We start from the raw sequence: 22,203 nt of genomic DNA, 5'->3' as shown, positions 1-22,203 counted from the left end.
CACTTCTGATCTGGCAATTAAAAGATGGAGCCAAGTTGAACAGTTAATAATTCTGCCACATTTCCTTCTGAAGTTTTGTAAAGGAGAGAATGCTCCAAAACATCCCAGAATACCTAGCAGAGGATGTAATAGTGCTGGATATAGAAGTGAAAGGATCCACGGAGCCATTTCAGCTTCTTCTGGAACCATACGCCATTATCATCCCCGGAGAAAGCTTTCTTGGTGTAAATGTCAGAAGGACATTTAAGGTTTGTTTGCTCTTTACTTCATTTATATCAGTTGCTTTGTGACTCTGGCTGCCATAGGTGCTGTTAGAAGACATCAGATGATCCGTGTGATTTTAATTTTTCTTAAATATTTCTAAAGGAGGCCATGCTGAAATGCCCTCGCAGGCCTCCTCAGCCCTGTGCTCAAGCAGAAGGCTTTGCTCTGTTTTCATCTCTGAGGTTTGATATTGCAGAGTATTACGCTTGTAAATGCTTTTCTGGGTCACAAACCAGTGCTGATCCATCTGCCAGCGCTGCAGTGCAGGATTTTTCCAGCTGGGAGGAATTAACCCATGGATGATTAAATTACTTTGTAACAGAGACACTGTTTGTTTAAAGGACTACAGCAGGAAAGCTACAGAAATCCCTTCTGCTGAAGCTTCTTAGACCTATTTCTGTGGCTGCAGATTCTGTTGATTTCTGCTTGAATATTATGGGATAAGATTCTGCTGCAATCCATTCACTCAGTGTTCATTTCACTATAGGCTAGGATCATTTTGATTCTAGTTATAGCTGGGAAAAATAGGTCTATTAGCAATAGCCAGGCAAGAAGACACTTCCTAGTTAATGATCTTCATATTTTTTCTTAGAGAGGTTCAAATGCAATGATTTTCTGGGGAAGGAAAGGAAACCTGGGTTCAGATTTCCTAAAATACCAAATCCCAGTGCAAAGGTAGCCACTGAATTCATCTGGTTAAATATGGTGCCTTGGGCATAGATCTCCACCTCCGAGCTACCTGCTGTAACTTTCCTTATAGTGCTTGGCCATCCAAGGGGTGTCTCCTAACATCTCCCAGGCTAAAATAATGTGGAGGTATTGCTGCTAGCACTGTCTAATTGGCAATACTGACTACAAAGAGAGCCCTAGAAGATGAGATCAGACAGGCAGCTCCCAGCCACTTTGAAGACATCTGAAATCCAGTCAGGCGAATTCTACTTCTTGACTTGGTTTTACATGACAGAGGGAAGGTGACAGGATGTGGTGAAAATAGAGCACAGCACTGGATTGGTAGTGTTCAAGTCAGAGGTTAGGGGTTCCATGCCTTTCCACTCTGTGTTTGTTCAGTTTGTGTCAAGATTCAGGAGAAGATACAGTATGCTAGAGCTGGATTCAAACTATTTTAGAAGGCACTAACATTTAGAGAGGAGCAGGCTGCAGGGAGACCTCATTGTGGCCTTCCAATACTTGAAGAGAGCATATGAACAGGAGGGGGAATGGCTGTTTATGAGGGTGGATAGTGATAGGATGAGGGGGAATGGTTTTAAACTGAGATAGGGGAGGTTTAGGTTGGATATTAGGAGGAAGTTTTTCACTCAGAGGGTGGTGAGGCACTGGAACAGGTTGCCCAAGGAGGCTGTGGATGCCCCATCCCTGCAGGCATTCAAGGCCAGGCTGGATGTGGCTCTGGGCAGCCTGGTCTGCTGGCTGGTGCCCCTGCACATAGCAGGGGGTTGGAGCTGGATGAGCATTGAGGTCCTTTACAACCCAGGCCATTCTATGATCCTGCAATTCTATGATTCTATGATTTACTGGGGATCAGGACATCATTAAAGTTTGCAATAAAGTTTGTAAGTATGTGATGTGTGACTTGCAATACCTAGTTTGCAGTGCATCACTGCTCTCAGCATATGGACTTGTTGCTGTGCAAGCTTCTGGTATGTTAATTAACTTTAATTTTAATTGTTTCAGATGTGGAATAACAGCAAGTCATTGATCAGGTATACATGGGAGAACATCACAGACTGTGCCATTATGGAAGTTGAACCTCTTACTGGTGTCATAGGTAAAGTTTCTGTGACTTACGAGTATCAGTTAATGATAGAAATATTTAAATTGGTACAAGTGAATGAGAAAAGCTGTAGAACTTTATATTGCAAAGTGTCAGACAGGGCTGATCCGCAGCCTGCTGGACCCAACAGGAGGCTTCATTTGGTTCCAAGAGCTTCAGTTCCAGCCTTACAGCAGCTTATTTCTGTTCAAGAAAGAGAGACTTTGATTCTATATTTTTTTCTTTTCTAGATATGAATAAATGCTGTGAATTTGAACTGATGATTACTGGAATCAGACCTGGGTGTGTCAGCCATAACCTGCGGTGTCAAATTGAACATTCTGCAGAGCCAGTTGTGCTGCACATTGAGGCTGCTTTTAAGGTAAGAGCCAGCCTGGTGTTGCAGGGCCAGGCTGTTGGCTCTCTAAAGCTTTTTGCTACTTGAATGCCTGACAGATCTAGGGCAGTTACAAATACAAAGCATTTTTTGCTGTCTAGTAACAATTGTGTAAATGCTGATATTCCCACAACAGTAAGATGTTTCTCTATTACACAGAAGGCATTTGCTTTCTGCTTTTCTCTGTGAAGTAGAACAATAATCTTAGCCTAGTGTATGCTTTTTAATTAAGGAGTTCTGGCAGAAAAGTCCATTTTGCCATCTGTTTTCTGGTGTTCTAGGGTCCTCGTCTTCATATTGCTGTTCCCTCACTCCGCTTAGGTTTGATTAAGCCAGGTGAGAGTGTGGTAGGAACCTTGGAGATTCAAAATCTGTGCCAGCTGCCAGCACGGTGGAGAATGCAAGAAAGCCAGGTTTGTCTAGCTGAAAGGAATGAAGAGGTAAGTAACTGCTGCAGCTTGCCATGCTTTTTCTTCAGCTATTACTTCCTCAGGCTTAGCAGCTGTGCTGTTCATTCCAGATACGAAAAGTTTTGATTTCTGCAGTTCATTATGCAGCTGGTTCTGCAGTTACTTAAGGCCAGTTTGGATGGAGCTGTGAGCAACCTGATCTAGAGGGAGATGGCCCTGTCTACAGCAGGGTGTTGGAACTGCATGATCTTAAAGGTTCCTTCCAACCCAAACCAATCTATGATTCTACGAAGTGCACAAGTTTTTTTAGAAAATAAATGTATATGAGTTTTTTTTTTTAAAACATTTGTTAATTTCAGCATGATTGAAAGAGCCATGGAGTATTTCCTCTATGTCAGGGATTTGGGCTACTGCTAATGTATGTAAGGGAGTAAGACCTTCTCATTCTGAGGCTGCTCAGCACTCTTCCCACACCACTGACATCAAAAGGAAGTGAGGATATCTGGACTTTAGGATGAGTGCTTTCTCTAGTAATAAAACCCAAACTATGCTTGCTTGTACTCTTTACATCATTCATTCAGGGATTCATCATGACCATTCAGGGAATTGTTTGCTTTTACTGTGGCAAAAATGGTATAAACAGTGCTTGGATATTTTGTTTTCCTGGACAGCTTGTGTCAGTTCTGCACTGAAAGAGGAGTTTTCTGGTGGTTATCTCAGGAGATGGAAGGCTGTGTGAGGCTGCTCTCTAATTTTATGACTCCTTCACCTTTGGATTATTTATTTTTTTTTCTTACACATGATGCAGATGTGTCACCAACTCTGGTTGAAATTTGATGGAAAAAGAGAAGGATTTATGAGGGGTGGCTATGGCAGCCTTGCAAAACAGCTGTGTGTGTGCTTGTCTACCCCTATTTACCAAAACAACTATAATCAGAAGTGCCTGAATCAGGATATGCTCCTCACAGTCCTCAAACCCTTCTTTCTCACATTTGTTATTCCTTTGTTTCCTGCATTCTCAACACTTCCTAGGACCTCAGAGATTGTAGAGACTTAATCTGTTGAATTTATCACCCCAGAGCCCATTTGTATTGCAGTGGAGATGACAGATCAATTTCTTGCTTCCTGCATAAAAGCTGCCACTTTCCTTTTCCTTAATCTCTCCAGCCCCTGTCCCACACTGGTGCTTTTTCAACTTATTTCTGGTCTTCCAACCTTCCTTTTTTGACTCTCTGTCCAAGAATCTCCCCTTGGCATCTTGCATAGCTGCTGTTCAACCTCTTTGGAAGTAGCCACTGCTACTAGTGCTGACTGCTTTGCAGCCCCCCTCGCCACACGCACAGGCATCTCTTTTAAGCCTTTGGCTTTGACAGCCCTTCTCTGAACTCATGGCTGTTTCACTAGCTGTCCCCACAGATGCCAAGTTCCTTCTCCTTGTTTAGCCAGGTTTTCACAAAGCTATCACTGCAGGTAGTAAAATCTACCCAGATGGGACTCCAGGGGCAGAAAAACATGACACGTGTGAGGAGAAATTGGACACACATGAATCTCAATGGGAGCGTATAGGTACAGCATTTTACACTTCCTTAATGGGCATCAAAAGCATTTCTATTCCCTCTCTTCTCTCCCAGGTGTCTCCCTTTACCATTCAGCCATCTGCTGAAGAATTGCCTCCTTTGGGCACATGCAGTGTGTCTGTTCAGTACACATCATTGCTGTGCCAGCGTCTCCATACAGTCTTAGAACTAGAAGTAGAAGATGGAGAAAAGAGGTAAGGGGAAAAAGCCACATTGTGCTTTATTTTTTCCTGACATTCACGTGTGATTTTCAGTATGGGTAGGTTTGTCTCCTAAAACAAAAATACATAGCAAAAACTCAGAATGGGCTCGTGTAGCCTATCAAAGAGCTAGCTAATCACTAATATTGCTAAGTAAACATCATCAGCATTCTTTCCAGCGTGCTGTTGTATGTCTAGCACATCTCATTAACGATAACAATAGGCCATCTGTGTGTTTACTTCCAGTTACCTTCCTGTTTCTGTTGAAGTTCAGACCCCCCAGGCATGCCTGTTATCTAGTCATCTAGTGCTCACTGAAATGTATACTGGAATTCCTGTCAAAGCAACAAGCAAACTTTTCAACCAGACACAGCTGCCAGCAAAATACTCATGGGGAAATGTAAGTGCGTTTCTAATGGATGAAGAATAAAGCAGGGCTGGAATTTGCATCAGAATACAAATAATAATTGAAAGCTTTTCTGATGTGTCCTTTGGCTAGTGATTCCTGTCTTCTGGCTTGTGAGCAGGACTTTGGCTTGAGACCAGACTTTATGAAGAGATTATCTACCCGTTGATGTTAATGTGTAGTTACTGACTATTGATCACTCCTTGGAGGGCGGTGTGGGCAAAGTGGGAGAGGAAAACAGGATGAAAGCTGCACTAAACAAAGTATCGTAGATATTCAGGTTTCTACATTTAGTTCAGTAGAACAAAGCAGCAGCATTGCTTTTGAATTGTGCCTAAACTTGAATTCTATATTCCAGGTGGGTTTGAGCTCACAGATTAGGACTCCTAAATTTAATGTCAGTAGGTGGGCTATTGTCTGAACTTTCTTTTCAGTGATAGAAAGTCTGGGCAGGAGGTCAGTTACTAGAATATAGCTGTTTAGTGTCGCTCTGAGTGCTGCAGAATGTTCTTTGTGACCTCCATTTCACTTAGGAAATGTGGTCTCTTGTAAGTCCTGCTATGCTGGACTGCTCTATGGACCTGTGTTTAGGCAACTGAATCCTAATGTGTTCATATTGTCAGTGGAACCCAGAGAACTATTCAGCTCACTCTGAAATTGACACCTGCTTTAGTATGCAGAATGACCTCTAGAATGTACTGAATGTTGGCTATAGTGGTAGTTTTGACACCCACTACATAGATGCTTAACCTGTAAGCCCTATTATCAGCGCCTTGGTCATTCAGATCCACTCTGACATTTGAGACTTAGCTCAGTAGCCTATGTAAAAGCATTCGGTGCCATCTGAGATGTCCTCACATGCCTGAGGAACTCTACCAGTGCATGCAGATGGTGCAGGACCCACAGGAAAACCCTTTGGAGTAGCTGGAGCCTGGAAGGATACCCAGGCACTGTGCACAGCACCTGGTGTTTGTGTTTGAGCAACTGAGGTGAACCTCTGAGTTCATGTCAGTCAGTCGCACAGGCAAAATTGTCTCTATAGGCCTTCTCTGTAGTTAGCTGGAGAGACCTGAGGCACCTTGAGGAGTTTGTTACAATATCAGGTAAGCTGACCTGGGAAGGCTTGTGACTGGGAAAGGGCCTACAGCAACTCTGCCCCCAGTACAGTTTGCTCAGATGAGCACCTGAAGTCACTTGAAATGATTCTAGGTAAGAGAATCTTAGCAGCCATAGAAGAATTGCAAAGCAAGCCTCATCTCAGCAAGCTCTGTGTATTGCTAAGGAAAAGTGTTCTGAACCTTAGAATAACTGTTTTTATAGCATCTGTAACATCAGAAGAGGAAAATCTGAAAGACTCAAGAGTTACTGAAACAACAGATTAACTGTTTGTCCCATCTGCTCGGCAGCTCATTGGAACTCAGGCAGCTTTCTGCTCTGCCACCATCACTCCAGCCAGTGGCATTTTAACCCCAAATGAAGAAAAAGAATTCTGCATAGAGCTGACAGCTAACATCACAGTAAGTTTGAAAACTGGTGCTTATCAAAAGAGTGGTGCTGTCATCCTCACCTCAACTCCATCTGACAAGGGAAACGTTTTCCATATACTCAATATGATGCTCTTTTTTGCATACAATATATCTGAAATTCCTTTGCTGTAGAGGTAACTATGCTTAGAGCTTCAAAATTTCCAATACAGGAAGCATGTCAGAAATCACTAATGGAGCAGTGTTAGGCTTACAGACTGATATGGATGTAAAGAGATGAAACAGCCATAAAATGGTACCTTGTTTCTTCCTTCTTAGCAAATCTGTTTGCAGGTAGTACTTTAAAGCAATTCAGTAACACTTTGCAGTATTCTATTGTAGATCTGTTCCAGTGAGGTTTAAATGCATTCCCTAATTGGATTTCTTAATGAAGCTGCCTGTCCTCTGTGATCTCTACTCCATTCACAAGCAAATTTGATTCTTCTCCTATCAGGGTGAGCTGAAAGGCCTTGCCCTTTCCTGTAGCATAGAAGACATGACTGAACCCCTCCTTCTGAGCATTTCTGGAGAAGTAAAAGGATTGCATGTCACCTACTCAGTACCCTGTGAAGGTGGAGATGCCAGGTAAATCAAGGCATTATTAAAATCATGGAAGATGAACCATTCTGTGATTCTATTTCTTTTTGTGGAACAATTCTAATAGATACAAAAAGCTAGTCTATTTGTATATTTGTATATACTCTAGTCTATTTCTAGAATACTCAAGTATACCAAAGTGTGTGATGGCATTAAAAACATCTATAGAATGTCATGAGAAGTGCAAAGCTTGATACATTTACCTCTGCAGTTTTACTGTAGCCAGATATAATGTAGTTCAGCTTATACCACCAAAAACAACAGTCATTAAGAGTAGATTGTAGATGTTAAATTCTATAATTTACATACCTCTTGGCAGGGTGCTGTCTTCTCAGAAACTGGATGACATCTCCATAGCACCAAGCCTTAAGGCAGGTCACAGTGACACAGACAAACTCAATTTCCAAATGAAACGTTCCAGCTTGCAAGTGCAGTACGTGGTTTTGCAGTCCCACTCTATAAGACTTAACATCTTTTTATATCTTGGGCTTCCAGATTAACTGGAAAAAAAAAACCAGATAGAACTGCAGAATGGCCCAGACTGGGAGGCACCTCAAGGATCATAAAGCTTCAACCCTCCCACCACAGGCAGGGCTACCAACTTCCACATTCAATATCAGACCAGGCTGCCCAGGACGCCATCCAACCTGGCCTTGAACAATGAGCTGAAACAAATTAAATAACAACTTTGAATGAATGGATGAATAGTGAATTGGTGTGAAATGAACCGCATGCAAGTAAAAGTCACGGTCGTGTTTTGGCTGGTCTCACTTGTGCTCCTGGATCTTGCAGTCTTCCTGTTGTCCTGACTCTTTTGCTGTGTGAAGAGCAGGAAAACTACCTTTGTCACTACTAACCAAAGCATGGGGGCCTGCAGCTCATAATATGTGAGGAACAACTGTGTTCTGTGATGCCAAAAACGTGCACGTTCAGTTCCTACTGAATTACCAAGATCCAGTATGTTGGGCCATTCCATTTTCTTCCTGCACCATTAAACACAGTATCAAAGAAAGGACAGTAGACCTCTCTTTGACTTCGTATATCTGAGTAATTTATTTTTTATATGTTGCATGATTACTCTCTTTTGGAATATGCTCATCTTTATAGGTTTTAATATAAGTAAAAATGGCTTTAATTTGGTAGATTTACACATCATACACAATCAACTTTCTACCCTGAATAAATCCTTACAAGGTTAGAAGTGGAAAAAATGTAAAGCAGTAAGTGCTGATGACAAAAGCTCAACTGCTTGGTCTTTTTACACTGGTTTTTACAACCACGTTGTAGATTGTACATTTTAAATCTCTTGAAGTCATCTGTGGCATAAGAAAACTGGGCTGATGCTGTAATACTTACCTTTTTTTTCTGACAGTGATAAAAGAAAAGTGTTACAAAGCCCACGTGACCTTCTTTTGGACTTTGGATCTGAAGTTGCATTGAAAGACACAGTGAAACGTCAGCTGATCCTTACCAATCACACTGCAATCAGTGCACTGTTCAGACTAGAAGCTGTGTATTTTACTGGCTCTTCACCTACTCCAGAGCAATCTATCTCCCTGTAAGTCTTGCCTTTCTGCCCAGTGCCTCAAATACTAATGGAGATCTTTATTAAAACTGAAATCAGGACAGCGTGCTGTTTCCTCTGCCACAAGATGCACTTTCTGCAATGTTATGGCATTTGGGTTTTTTTGGTTCTTGTTTTTAAGCTCTTTGATTGTGGTGATGAAATTTGCGGAAAAGATTTCCTGCAGAAACTGATAGCTTGGAAAGCAAACACAGAAGTTGGAGAAACGTTTAGATGTGGTACTGAGGGACGTGGTTTAGTGGGAACTATTGCTGATAGATGGACAGTTGGACTGGATCGTCTTGGAGACCTTTTCCAATCTTGGTGATTCTCTCACTTAGGCAGTGCAAGTGGCAGAACTCCACTGTTGTCACTACTGTTGTGGATATAGGCTGGTTTACACCTGCCAAGGCTCTGTTGTGTTGGGTTGTACACAGATCCTTGCAGCTCTGCAGTTAATTCACTCTTAAGGATGTTGCTTTCCAAAAATACTGAGTAGGTAGTCTTTCTTTAAGCTCTAATGGCCACTAATGTAGGAGTCAGCTAGAGATGTTATGTTAACAGAGACATGCTCATTTCGCAGAAGCGTTACGATGTTTTGATGTTTTTCTTTTCAAGCTCATCAGGCTACCTGGTGAAAAGGAGAGGGCCCACCACGAAACATGCAGCCAAAAGAGCACAGTCAGGTACAAGGATAATCCCCGCCCCGTGGAGAGAAGGCAAAAATCAACTGACTTCCATGTGCAGCACTGAAAGTGCCAGTCAGGAACATGATTTTGTTGTTGGAATACTTGGCTACATCGACACCATTAAATAATGTAGCTCCTCACTTCATTCTTGAGTGCAAAACTCCACATTGCATAAGCATTAGGTCACTCTTCTTTCTTTTTTTCACCCCAAAAGATGGGTGGTTCTGCTCGTAGTTCATTCCCAGCACAGAGTATGGATGTGTAACATTTGGCTGTTTCATTCCTGGTCAGTCTTCTCATACCATTGTAACAGGCTTTCTTCCTTCAAACCTCTTAACATATTATTTCCCCAGTGTAGAAAAACTATCCCCCAGCACATCCATCATTTCTGATGCTTTGTAGTGAAAGCAATGATACTGAGAGCCACAAGGGACCCAGGGAAGGGGGGGAAGTGAGAACAAAATGCCATGAAATGTGGATGTGTCTTGTGTATCCAAAATAAAACTTGGATACATTGGTAGCTTGCCATAGTGTTTAGCATCTGTTAGAAAAACAAAGCTTTTCAGCTGTTGAATTAGTCCTTAAGGTTGGGAAAATGCTGTTCTGACAGATTCCATGGAAGCCTATTGATTTGGAAGGCAGGATAATTCAGAATGTGGAAAGCCTCTCTGCTCTTTATAATTCACATTCTTTGTCCTGAACAGCACACAGATGTAAACGGGCAGCTGCCAATAGAATGATAACCAGTTAGGAGAAATTCCAGCTTATTTTTCTAAAGTTGAGGGTGTGTTTTCATTTAACCAATCACTGCCTTGCACATCTCAAAGTGTCCTGGGTCAGGTTGTCTGAAGGCGGTCCATCTATGAAATAATCTCTGCGAGAACTGACTCATAAAAACAAAAGGAAAAAAAAAACCCAAGAGATTAAAACCCACTGCAAAAGGGAACTGAAGTGTTATAAACATGGGCTGTGTAAATGATCCCAGTTTTTCTGAAGCCATTGAAGTTATCCTGATTGACACTAGCTAATAATCTGCTCCTGTGTTTTCTCTGAAGGACTAACGTTGTTCCATTTCCTCAGAGCTTATCAAATGCTTCTTTGCTGTGCTCCTTTTAGAGTTTGCAGCAGCGATGCTGTCTCATGGGAAGGGAGTAGCTTTCCATATACAACCTTCCTCAGGAACTCTGCAAGCCTTCCAGCGGCTAATCATAGAAATAACAGCCTACAACAACATGTGGGGAGAGTACAGTGATGATCTTGTCTGTAAGGTAGGTGGGGCTTGGTTTCAAGTGAAATACCGCTATGGCAGATTTGACACCAATTGTATTTCAGATTCCTTTCCGTGAAAAGCACATTTTCCATTGAGTATTTAGAATTTCTGTAAGAATTCAGGGCAGATGCTGCCAGCTCCGACAGCATGCAAGGAGGAACAGCTTGCTGTTGCAGTGCTTGGTTTGGTTTTGGGGTAACATGTCTATCCTTGGGAGTTTTCCATAGAACCATAAAATGGCCTGGGTTTAAAAGGTCCACAATGCTCATCCAGTTTCAACACCTCTGCCTTGGGCAGCATCACCAACCAGCAGCCCAGGCTGCCCAGAGCCACATCCAGCCTGGCCTTGAATGCCTGCAGGGATGGGGCATCCACAACCTCCACGTGTCTTTGAAGTGACTGGAGCAGTCTGATGTATAAAATCTGCTTGGTAACTGATCAGTGTGCTACTCTGCTCTACCAATACAGTACATTATGTTGTATGGAAGTTAACTAACACGTGAGCTATTGCACTTTCCTGCTGAGAAAAGCTGTTGTTTAGAATGTGAATTAGGTGCTTTCAAAAGATATCATTCAAAACATATGAAAATCAGAAACAGTTTTCAAAATGTAATTTTGAAACCCAGATACTAGTTACATCTTGATTCTAATGGCAAAAAACAATAATCACTTTTAATAGGTGGGAGACCTACAACCTACATTAATTCCTATGCAAATGACAGTGAAGGGCTGCCCGATCTTCCTGCAGATGGCAGGACCACAAACGCAGCGCCCCATAATCAGGTACAGCCCAAACTACTGACACAGAAGTCGGACCATTAAATAGCACTGGACCATAGCCAACATTTACTCCTGTTCCCATCTTCACCGAATCACAGAATTGTAGGGGTTGGAACTTCCTTCTTGTGGTGTAATGAGGAAGTCAGCACAGTGACTGTCAAAGGACAGTATCTGCTTCTGTAACACCAATGCATTTGTCTCTGCCAGAATAATTAGAAAAGAATCTGCATCCAGGCTTACCATCAATCACTGTTCTGGACTTCCAGTCATGAAAGTTTATTCGTGCCAGCATTATTGATTCAGTGGGGATGGAAATTGGTACCCAGTGGCACTTTTCCTAATTGTCCACTGTACATTTCTCCCTGTCCATTTGTCCATGGACAAATGCAGCCTCAGTTAAATGAGGGCAAAGTAGGGTTGAAACCCTTGCTGCTGCTAGCAACGTTTTTCACAAAAGCTGACTTCACGTGTTCACCCTGAAATGTCTGAGACAACTAAGAACACTGGAAGAAAGAGACTGATTAAAGAATATAACATTGCATTTGGCAGTTTTCAGCCACACCTCACCCAATAGCCACTCTTAACAGGCTGCCACCACAGCTGTATACTTCCCACTTACAGATGAATCTTTAATTAAAGTTTTTTCAGACATTCACTTGTTTTCTGCACGTTCTAACAGTGGGTTTCTCCCTCAGGTTTGGCACTCATGTCTCTGGAGGGTGTCCTGTCTTTCGCAGTGTCCGACTCAACAATCCAACTCCCTTTGGTAATAATAATTTTGGTACAGCAAGCACCAATGCTTGCATTGCACTCCTTGTAGCAATAAGAATAAAACAACCAGTGTTCTGGTTGTTAAGTGTTACCTGGCCTTCTTATTTCCTCATTAAACTCTTCAGAGCAGTGGTCATTCATCTTCATTTTTTTTTCTATTTTTTCCTGAATGCCACAAAGACATTTACTTAACAAAATGCCCATCATTAATTTTAATGTTAATGGAAGTATTGTTTGGGACCTAGAGAAGTACTTTATTACCCATATGCATGGCATACATGCATGCACGTTTTCCATTTAGTTGGTTTATAGCAAACATGACAAAGCTCAAGATGAGCTCTAATACAAATCCAGTTGCAAGACAACAAATTCTTTACTTGATGTGGTCCTCCAAGACCACAAGTCTTGGTCTCCAAGACCAATTTTCTCCAAGAATTAAGCTGTGAGTCCTCTGAATGAGCAGCAGTAACTGCCCTTTCTGCTTTTCCATTCAGATATTCGTCTGGACTGGGAAATTTACAACCAAGAGGAAGATGATAAAAAGCTGGTGGACCTGCTGATGTTCTTTGGAGACCCTTTTCCTCCTAAGGACATGGCAAAAAACGAGCCTGCATCAACTGGTAGCAACTCAGAGATCGTGTTAGGATTGGATCAGCCCCCCATTCCCTGTGGAAGCGTTCATCCAGCTTTGCAAACCACAGATGAGGTCAGCTGTTAGTCTGTTTTTTATACTGCTGCTGAGATACATGATGGGTTTCTTGGCACGAAAGGTTGAAAACAATAACAGACAACATTTAACTAAGAGCTGCATTATGATATGTCAGCTTCTCTCAGAGTCAAAAAGCAATACATCAGTAGGTGGCTGAAGGTATCAGCAATTGGTTTCCAGAATGAGCTATAAGCAAACAGGACTTCAGCTTCTCTTAAAGTTGTTAGAGAAGTTGGTCAGATACTTTTTAAAGGCTGTCACTGATAAATAACATTTTGTTTTGTTAGCATAGAATTGTTAAGATAGCCAAAACTCTTGAATTTAGTCTACTTTTCTCATGGGTGCTTTATGTGCTGTAGTCAGGGAGCAGAATATAACTTGAGAAGTTCAAATGACAGCTGTTGTTTGGAGGTATTTGTCCTAGTGCCAGACTAGCTCTGGTACTGTCAGGTGTCACCATGTTATAACAGATCATTACATGTCAAATTTGGTTATAATATGGAGACTTAATGCCTCAAAGGACTGGGAGTGATGGGGAAGGTGGTATGCAGGATCCAGCAAAAGCTTTACAGAAAACACATGAAAAGCATCTTTTCTCTTTTTCAGCTCAGAAAACATAGTTGTTTTGAATACACCTCCTATCTTCCACATGCAACAAGGGAGAGTTGTTGTCCTAAAGTGCTGGTTTATGTAATGGACCCAAGATGTTGTGGTTGAGTGTTTCTCTTTGCTGAACAGGACCCAAGCATGCATGTTTTCCCAGCAGTCTGGGGACAGATTTAGGAGGGCAAACCTATGCATGAAAAAATTTGTGTCCAGGACACATCCATGTGGTCAGTTTTCATGCCAGAAAGAATGAAACTAAGCTGGCCATACTTATGGACAGTTAGTTCTCTGTACACATCACTTACATTCCTGTACACATCGCTTACATTCCTCCTTTGCAACGTAATGGTTTTAACTATTCCCCACCCTTTTGTCCCTGCAGTCTTCAAACACAGAGTGTGAAGAGGAAGGAATAATCACTCAAGAACCCACAATGCAGAAAATCGTCTCTGTGCTTCTACGGCCTCATGAAGGGGTTCCTGCTGACAACCCCTACTCCATCACTCCAAGACAGATAGTAAGCCATACATTTTCTTTGTGCTTAGACTTAGTTTGTTTCTTGGTGGATAGGAGGGGCAAAGGAGAAGGAGGATGCTTTGCTCTTCTGGATAAACAGCTGCAATACACCATACATCAGAAGTAACCACCACAAATAGGGGCCACTCTTCCTCAGAAATAAGATAAAGCTGTGGAGGGATACTCTCCCCCTTTCCACTGTTGCTCCAGGAAGGCCTGTTAGCTCAGGTGCTGAGCAGTGCAGGTGCCCAAGCCTGGCTCAGGTCCATGTCAGACCACATCTGACCGCTGTGCACAGACCTGCAGTGCTGTGAGATGTGGCAGAAATACCAGTTCCAGCTTTGCTCTGTCTCTGCTGGAACTCAGGCAAAACTTTCTTCTGCTCCTCAGTGCTCTGAGCAGGCAAATGCAGTCAGCTCAGCAATCCTTGTGCTGTTTCTTTAGAATCCAGGTCCAGCAGGGCCAAACATGAAATAAGTGCTTTTGCACAGCACTTAAAACAGATTTTAGTTATTACCTGCCTAATGCACCTAAAGGAAGCAGAACCTCTGCAACCGGTATATCACTAAAAATCTACTGTAGGTGGTTAATGCATTTGCTTACATTCTGTGCTGCTATGTGAAGGAAAAAATGGTCAGGAGGGAGCAAACAGCACTGTAAAATACTAAGCCCAGCTTGTAAACATTCAGAACAGGTGTGTGAATGCCTTCAGCTATGTGAGAGTCAGCTCAGTTAGCCATGGGGTGAGAGTGGGAAGAACTGGGCAGAAGTGTTTCCAAAAACAGGTGTGTATCCACATCTGCGTGCTTAGGGGAGATGTTCTCTGGCTGTACTTTAACTCTGTTGATGTTAAAGAGTGCCTGCACTGATACTTGCAGCTGAAATAACTAAACCTATTTTGTTGCCACATGCTGACATCTCAGTGCGTGCCCTGAGCATCCCCAGGAGATTTCCAGCTGCTCGTACAACTCAGCTGGAGCAGAGGAGCACTGGGATGCTTGTGAAATCCCAGGCAGCTGCCTGCACTGCAAAACAGGCAGCTCTCGTTGCAGGTGGTTCCGGGAGGTGGCAGCAGCTCCGTTTGCATCTCCTTCACCCCTCATGTCCTCCCGGAGCCCGTGGCTGAAGTGCGGTGTGAAGGGTTTGTGCTGGGATTCATGAGCCTGGATGACAAGGTAAGCCGAGTAGCTGCAGCAAGGCTAAAGATGACTCCAAAGTAATCGTTTCCCTTCCTGTAATTTTGGGTCCAGGCTGTGTATACCTGGTCACAGTGTAAAACAGTCCTCCACCTGCAGCCCCATGCATCCTTCCTTAATTAGGGTTCGTTTGCTGCATTTGCCTTTTAGTTTGGAAGCGTTCTGGGGTGGGAATGTCACTGTCTTCTTACACTGGCTGCTGCAGCAGCTCCCAGACAAAAGCCCAGGATCTGAATTGCTATCACAGCATCAGGTTTTATTGATTACAAAAGTGAACAGTGGGACTGAGACTCAGGGCTGTAGGGTTCCATTCCTGGCTCTGTGTCTTCATTCCTGCGTGAATCCAGACAGCACAGCTCTCCTCTGGGAAACTTCCTCTTTGCAAACATGCAAGTGCAGCTTGCAGGCTGATGTCAGGCTTGAACAGTGCTTTATGAATTGCCCTCAGATTCTCTGACACGAATCACTGCAACAGTGCAAGGTATGATGAATGAATTGTATCTGAATATTTAATAAAAACATCCCTAGCATTCCTTTCTCCTGGAGATAGTATTGCCTGTATGTGTATTAAGTGCAGTCATTGTGTCCAATTATTGCTGCATTTTTGCTGTTCCTTGCATGTTGCTGGCATGTCTTACAAACAGACAATGCCTTACCAAGCAGAATCCCATTTTGGGTAACGCCTCCTTAGGCTGAAAGTAGGCTTTCATATTTTAGTGCTGTCATTTATACATCATTTCTGTTTCCATTGTGTTGTCAGCTTGCAAAGACAGTTCCTGGCAGAGTCCATCGCAGACATGGTTACGATGCTGCACCGTTACGGATCGACGTGCGAGCTTCTGTAAGGCAAGCTCTGTAAGTGCCATCACACTGACAGCAGGAGCACTCACAGAATAAACCAGCCTGGAGGGAAGGGCTCTGACCAGCTCCATTCTTTTCGCTCAGGTTAAAAGTAGACATGGATCATGACGGAGGAATGGTGTTTTTTTCTATGGCGAGCGACCTCATACCTGACCCACCTCTGTTAGGAGTAAGTACGTCGTGCACAGATGTGTTCAGCTGCTTTGTACTGCTGGGAATATGCACAGCTATACCCACATGCTTTTTAAAATGCATCTTTATCACCATTATTCGCATGCTGCAGTCTTCAGTGCTGCACATATGTAAACCAAAAGGAGTATGAGTACTTACCAGCCAGGAATAAGCAAAGCTGAGCTCAGGCAATTCCTATCTCCTGTCCTTCTCTCTTTTTCCCTTTTTAATTTTATTTTTATTTTTTTTTTTATTTTTAAGACTTAAAGATCTGATAGGAGAATGAAACTTAGAGCAGCGTGGTCAGTTCCTGCACCCTTTGTCATCTGTAGACTTTCACCTTATGAAGTTATTTGTATTTGGGATACTTCCTCAATTTTGAAAACATTGGGCTTCTTTGGGGCAGAGTCCTTCAGATTCCTGGTGCTGCTGAAAGCACAGAGCTCTCAAGGGAACTGAAACTAACCCGTCTGAATCATGTCTCTACCAGGTTTTGACAGCTTCAGTACTGACTCAGAGTCTGAAGCTCACCAATTGCACTAAGGTTCCTCTGTACTTCAGGCTCCTGCTGTCTGCTCCCTTCAGCCTGACCAGCACAGATCTCAAGAAGGGCACCAAAACATCCCACAGCGAGAAGGAAGAAACAGAACAGCAACCACAACTTGTGCTTTACCCACAGCAAAACATGCTGGTAGGCTCAAAAATAATAAACCCCTGCCAGAATAGATAGCTTAGTAATTGGTGTGTTAGCGTAGCCCAGATGAACCGCAAGAAAAACAACCAGTCTAGAAATCTTTCAGTGTCAGGGGAAATAGTGGTGTTAGCAAATGCTAATTATGGCAATTTAGCCTGCTATATTGCAGGTACACAATATTTTTCCACTGTGGCCTTGCTGTGCTTTTCTCATCAATTCTGACCCTGTTGTGTTGCAGAAAACCCTGCGTGGTTTCTGAACCTCACCTAAATCAATAGCCAAATGCATGCTGAACTAATTAAAATACTTCCAAACCTACATTCTCTCATTTCCTTAAATTAGATGCAGACAGTGCAAAGAGAAGGAAAAAAAAAAAAAAGATTAGCTCAGGGTGTACATGGTGACATTAACGGAAGCAAAGTCCTGGATTCAAGAATTACCTACGGTGCAAGGAATGAACCCTCAGCTGCATTTGGAAGCATGGTTCTCATTTCCAGAGCTCACCCTGACTTAGAGGCACACCGGTCTTAATTCTGCATATGTCAGAAGAAAGAAGATGTAGCATTTTTAAGACATCTTTGGGAATGTGGTATTTGTAAGCTCAGGAATTGAACACCTTTGTCTTGCTAGAGAATGTTTCTCCATCATGATTCAACAATTAGCTGTTCAACTTCTAGCTTTACACTCTGTACTGTTTTCATAGGAAATAGCTGTGTTTCTTTTTTCTATAATGTCCACTAAAATACTTTATTCCTGTGGGAGTTTGGTTGCTGGCATGACACCTTTGTGTACCCATGGGAAAACGTGCATTCAGGCCTTTGGGCGCTGTTTACTTTGGATTTCCTGCACGTGGTGCTGTCTTATATGACAGCCATCTGAATTCCTCTTCCCACAGGTGAAAGTGTCATTCCACACGACCCCAGAGTTGCTGACGTATCAGCATTTGCCAGACACCCAAGTATTTCCTGGATTTGAAGTGCTCCAGTTTGAGAGTGGAGAGAGAAAGCTGAAGTTCAGTCAGAATCTGATCATCGAATACAGTAACCACAGCACCCAGGTAAGCACCCTGCAGCCAGGCCAAGGCCAGGCTGGATGTGGCTCTGGGCAGCCTGGTCTGGTGGTTGGCTACCCTGCACGCAGCAGGGGAGTTGAAACTAGATGAGCATTGTGGTCCTTTTCAACCCAGGCCATTCTGTGATTCTGTGATGAGGCTGACTGCTGTGGACCTTCAGAAGGGGCTGTGTTTCATCAGCATCTTTGAGTCACCAAGAGCTGCCTCCTGCAGCACCCTAGTCCTTGAAAATCCCATCTGTCCAGCTCATGCGGTGCAGTCACAGCCCACCTGTGTTTAAAGACTGATCTCTTCTAGATGCAAAGCCATAAAGCCCCCAAAACCATCATCTGCAGGCACTGTTTTTCACACCACGTACTTCTGAGGACTGAGCTGTAAGACCTAAGCACCATATCTAAGATACAGTCAACTTAATATTCTTGGGCAGTGTGTACAAACTGAATGATTCACAGTGGGCTGTATACAGTCCTCAGGGATGACAAGATGTTGTCATGTCTGCATCTCCACAGCAAAACCTAAAAAACAAATCACAATGTTCACTCTGTGTTACTTCGTTAAGACCACAGCATCTAGTTTGAAAACCTGCCCCAGAATAGTAAAACCAGCAACAACTTAATTCACTCAAAGCTGCAGAATGGGGAATAGACTCAGTTGCAAAAGAGCACAGAAGGTAAGTACTGCTGATGTAGTGCTTGAAGTAAAACAACCCAGCTGTAGTAAATACACAACGATCATTAGGGATCCCTTCCAACTTGGGATATTCTATGATTCTATGATACAAAAATAAGGTGTCCTGTTGTTTTCTTTCCCTTTTCTCTCTTTTGTAGCTAGTCCCAGTGACTGCATACCTTACTGTTCCAGTTCTGGAGCTGTCTTGCAACATGGTTGATTTCAAGACCTGCTTTGTTGCACAGACCAAGACTAAACATGTCTTCCTGTGTAACAGGAGTGGCTGTAGAATTTACTGGACTGCTTTGCTAGGTATTGCATATATTTGTGTTTTGCAATATCAATAGCTGATATGAGATGACCGTGTTCACTTCTGTTCTCCCGTATGTGGGACTGTTGTTGTTTTTACACGAGCATATCCCCGCTGATTTCAGCCTTTACTCCAGATTTAACCAATAGATCAAATCACAGCCCTCACTTTCAGTGGGACACGTTCATTTATAAAACAATCCTGGGAGGCAACAAGGAGCAGCAGCTCCTCATGAGAGCTGTTTGAATTTGTGCCTAATGGGATTAACAACAGATGGACTTCAGAGGAGAGAAGAGCAGGGCCTGATTAGTCAGACACAGAGGATGTTGATCACTGCCCTTGATTAAAGGATGAAAATTGAAACTGGCCACTTGCGTAGAAAACCTGTGACAGTGCAAGAAGTTATGTATTGATTAGTTGGCAGGCCAGGAGGTATATTGTTTTTAGTGCTATGTGCTCTACAAACCTACATAAGAGCTTTTGTGTTGCACTGTTTGCTACTTGCCTTTGTCATTGCAGATCAACAAGAAAGGCACAATGACCTGGAAGTATTTTCTGTCTCCCCTGCTAACGGCATCCTGGAGGCACGTGAAGCGGAGCAACCTACCAAAGACATGTTGCAGATCACCTTTACTGCAAGGTACAGTTAGCAAAACTGAAACCCTGCCCTTACTCCCTGAGAAGCCCATTCTTATGCTGTGAGAAGTCACTGAGAGCAGAGAGGAGTGCTGCTCTGTGCTTGTGTTACCAGCTTCTGATGCTAATCCTGTGCTTCCAGCTGGTGCTTTATCCATATAACCCCATTCCCTGTGCTGCTTCCGCATACAGGATTTCTTTTAGACTTCTCACCCCAAATTTCAGACATGCTGTGACAACAGTTGGTATAACATACTGTATGACTGGATTAAATCCCTACCTGTAGGGTAATATCTTCAACGGAGAGCAAATCTCAGGCCCGCAGTTCAGTGCAGAGGCTGATGCAACAGTTAACTCCTGTATGCATCCAGCCCCTTGCAAGGACAAAGGGAGAAATGTGTCCAGTAACATACCTCCTTGTTTTGCTTGAAGGAGTAAAGTCTTGCAGCCACTCTCAAGGATACTTCATTTCAGTTTAGGCACTCTAAAAGTAACTTTTTCAATTCCTGCACTTCCAAATAGCTCCTAATGAGCAAACAGCTCAAAATGCAAATTCTCCTAGAAAGATACAGTTCATTTTAGTCTTGTTTAGCCTGGTGCAATGCTTGGGCTGAATAGACCAAATCACGTTGATATTTGGTGGAAAAGATGTATCAATGCAATGCCGTTGTCTGTAGTGCAAAGGTTTTCCTTACAACAAAGATAACGTGGAGCTGCAGGCAGATAACAGCAAAGGGCAGAAGAGAGTAGATGCAAATAACTCTCCTGTAAACATCTGATATTGTTCTAATTACATTTGTGGACATCTTATTGGAATGTTGTCGGTGAACTCTGAATGCTGCTGACAGTGATGTTAGACAAAGCAAATTACAGGTGAGTTATTTTTGTAAGCAGGTGCCCTGGGTTGTGCTCTGAGCCCTACACTGCTGGAGCTATTGGAATCTCTGGGATGAGGAGTGGAGCGGCTGCTGTTAAGCTGTCCTTGCTCTGAGCATGTCTTGGACCAGAGACTTCATCAGATTCTCTACTACTTAAATTGTTTGGCAGTTCCTTTTGTCTGCCTGAAGCACTTAATTTTGCCTGCCAACAGATTATTTCAGGCATTCTGCTGCACCTACCAGAGAGCACAGACCTTACTGTATAGCAGCCAGCCCACCTGCTTGGCCCTGGACCATAATAACCAGCACAGAAGAGCTCAGAATTAGCATGACATCAGGAAATAATTACATGTGAGGAGATTATAACGAGTGGTCTTCCTGCAGGGGAATTTTGTACTGGCAGGACAGAGGCAGGCCTTTACTATATATATATATATATCTCTCTTAGAAGACAAGAACTACTTCAGATGGATTATCTCTGTGTGGTTGGTTAACACTAGCCTTAAGTAGACTATACTGCAAGATTTCTACTTGGCACAAGTGCTAAAAGTACACTTGCTGGGAGCTTTTTGATGTTCATTTACAACCTGGACTTGGTAGACTGTCAACTGCAGTAAGACGAGGGATAAACTTACCAACTTATCAAACTTGTCTGTCACAGGAAGGCATCATCACATCAAAGCAGTGCATGCATTTGCTCCCCAACAATTTGCTCCCTCAGGAGAGCTTCGTATTATTTCTTTAACTCAAATTGACTTCCACAGCTAGGAATGCAATCAAGTTCCTCTTTCACTGATGAAAGCAATAACCCACAGTCTTTGTGAGGTAGAGACTAGCATTGTTTAAAACACTCCCTGTGTAGCCAGAGGACATGAACCTGAAGCCAGGTCCCTATCCCACACTGTTGTTGGAAAGTGTTAGTGATGAGGAACAGCTCATTCCTTAGTCTCTCCTTTTCCTTCTGTAAGGAAGCTGATCTCATCCTGAAACACAGAGATGGGTCCAGCTGTAGCAGTTTATGTCTTCCCTCTCTCCATTTTAGGAGTGACACTGAATATGAAACAATCCTGACAGTTACTGGGATCCTGGGAGAGAAGCCTTGCAAGCTACAGATCAGGGGACAAGGAACATACGATGGGAAGTATGAAGACATGTATTGACTGAAGCAAGATGAGGGACAAATGCCAAGGTAAAAAATCAGCTGCAAAAACAGTGTAAGCTGAGCCTGTACTTTCATTCATTTCAGCTGCTACACATGGACTGAAATTTTAGCAGAATAAAAAGTTATGAGGAGAAAAATACCCACTCATGGTACTTTGAAAAGTCGTAATCCTATCCTGTGCTGACTTGTATTGCTGTGATAAGCTTATCATTACCAGCAGAGCCAGGCTCTGCAAAATGATGTTTTAAATTGCAAGCCAGCCATGGTAACTGTTAGGCCAAAGCAGTGTTGCCCAGCAAAATATGCTGCAAATTACAGTTGAAACTACTGCTTTAGAAAAGTTATTGTTTTGCCCTTTTTTGGGGGGAGGGAACATTGTTTGACAAGAATTAGGAAACAGGACAGCATTCCTGGGCTGTTTTCTCAGCACCTTCCATGAATATGAGCAAAGCCACAGAGCCAACTTAACTTCCCACAGCCTCCTGTATGTTTCATCATGCTTGG

General features: G+C 42.9%; 1 protein-coding gene across 5 annotated transcripts in view; it reads left to right on the top strand.

Moving 5' to 3' along the window:
- Positions 1–22,203, top strand: part of DLEC1 (DLEC1 cilia and flagella associated protein) — a 38,135-nt gene that overhangs the window by 14,713 nt on the left and 1,219 nt on the right. For 2 of the 5 annotated variants that reach the window (XM_042888984.1, XM_042888983.1), the window contains exons 16-38: positions 74–248; positions 1,957–2,050; positions 2,287–2,417; positions 2,714–2,872; positions 4,474–4,613; positions 4,866–5,019; positions 6,432–6,542; positions 7,003–7,133; positions 8,518–8,703; positions 9,328–9,395; positions 10,515–10,666; positions 11,348–11,451; positions 12,144–12,214; positions 12,714–12,925; positions 13,917–14,051; positions 15,103–15,225; positions 16,007–16,101; positions 16,192–16,276; positions 16,769–16,969; positions 17,868–18,029; positions 18,872–19,025; positions 19,543–19,663; positions 21,580–21,726. In XM_042888984.1, coding sequence (XP_042744918.1) covers positions 74–248; positions 1,957–2,050; positions 2,287–2,417; positions 2,714–2,872; positions 4,474–4,613; positions 4,866–5,019; positions 6,432–6,542; positions 7,003–7,133; positions 8,518–8,703; positions 9,328–9,395; positions 10,515–10,666; positions 11,348–11,451; positions 12,144–12,214; positions 12,714–12,925; positions 13,917–14,051; positions 15,103–15,225; positions 16,007–16,101; positions 16,192–16,276; positions 16,769–16,969; positions 17,868–18,029; positions 18,872–19,025; positions 19,543–19,663; positions 21,580–21,697 — 3,082 coding nt within the window. In that variant the 3' untranslated portion in view covers positions 21,698–21,726. Of the gene's footprint in view, positions 1–73; positions 249–1,956; positions 2,051–2,286; positions 2,418–2,713; positions 2,873–4,473; positions 4,614–4,865; positions 5,020–6,431; positions 6,543–7,002; positions 7,134–8,517; positions 8,704–9,327; positions 9,396–10,514; positions 10,667–11,347; positions 11,452–12,143; positions 12,215–12,713; positions 12,926–13,916; positions 14,052–15,102; positions 15,226–16,006; positions 16,102–16,191; positions 16,277–16,768; positions 16,970–17,867; positions 18,030–18,158; positions 18,751–18,871; positions 19,026–19,542; positions 19,664–21,579; positions 21,837–22,203 lie in introns of those variants that run through there. The other 3 variants (XM_042888985.1, XR_006181906.1, XM_042888987.1) reach the window with 3 other exon arrangements.

Source organism: Lagopus leucura, unplaced genomic scaffold, assembly GCF_019238085.1.
Source record: "Lagopus leucura isolate 7727_CA_CO unplaced genomic scaffold, USGS_WTPT01 Super-Scaffold_100157, whole genome shotgun sequence".
Lineage (NCBI taxonomy): Eukaryota > Metazoa > Chordata > Aves > Galliformes > Phasianidae > Lagopus > Lagopus leucura.
This window is presented reverse-complemented; position numbering and strand designations above follow the sequence as displayed.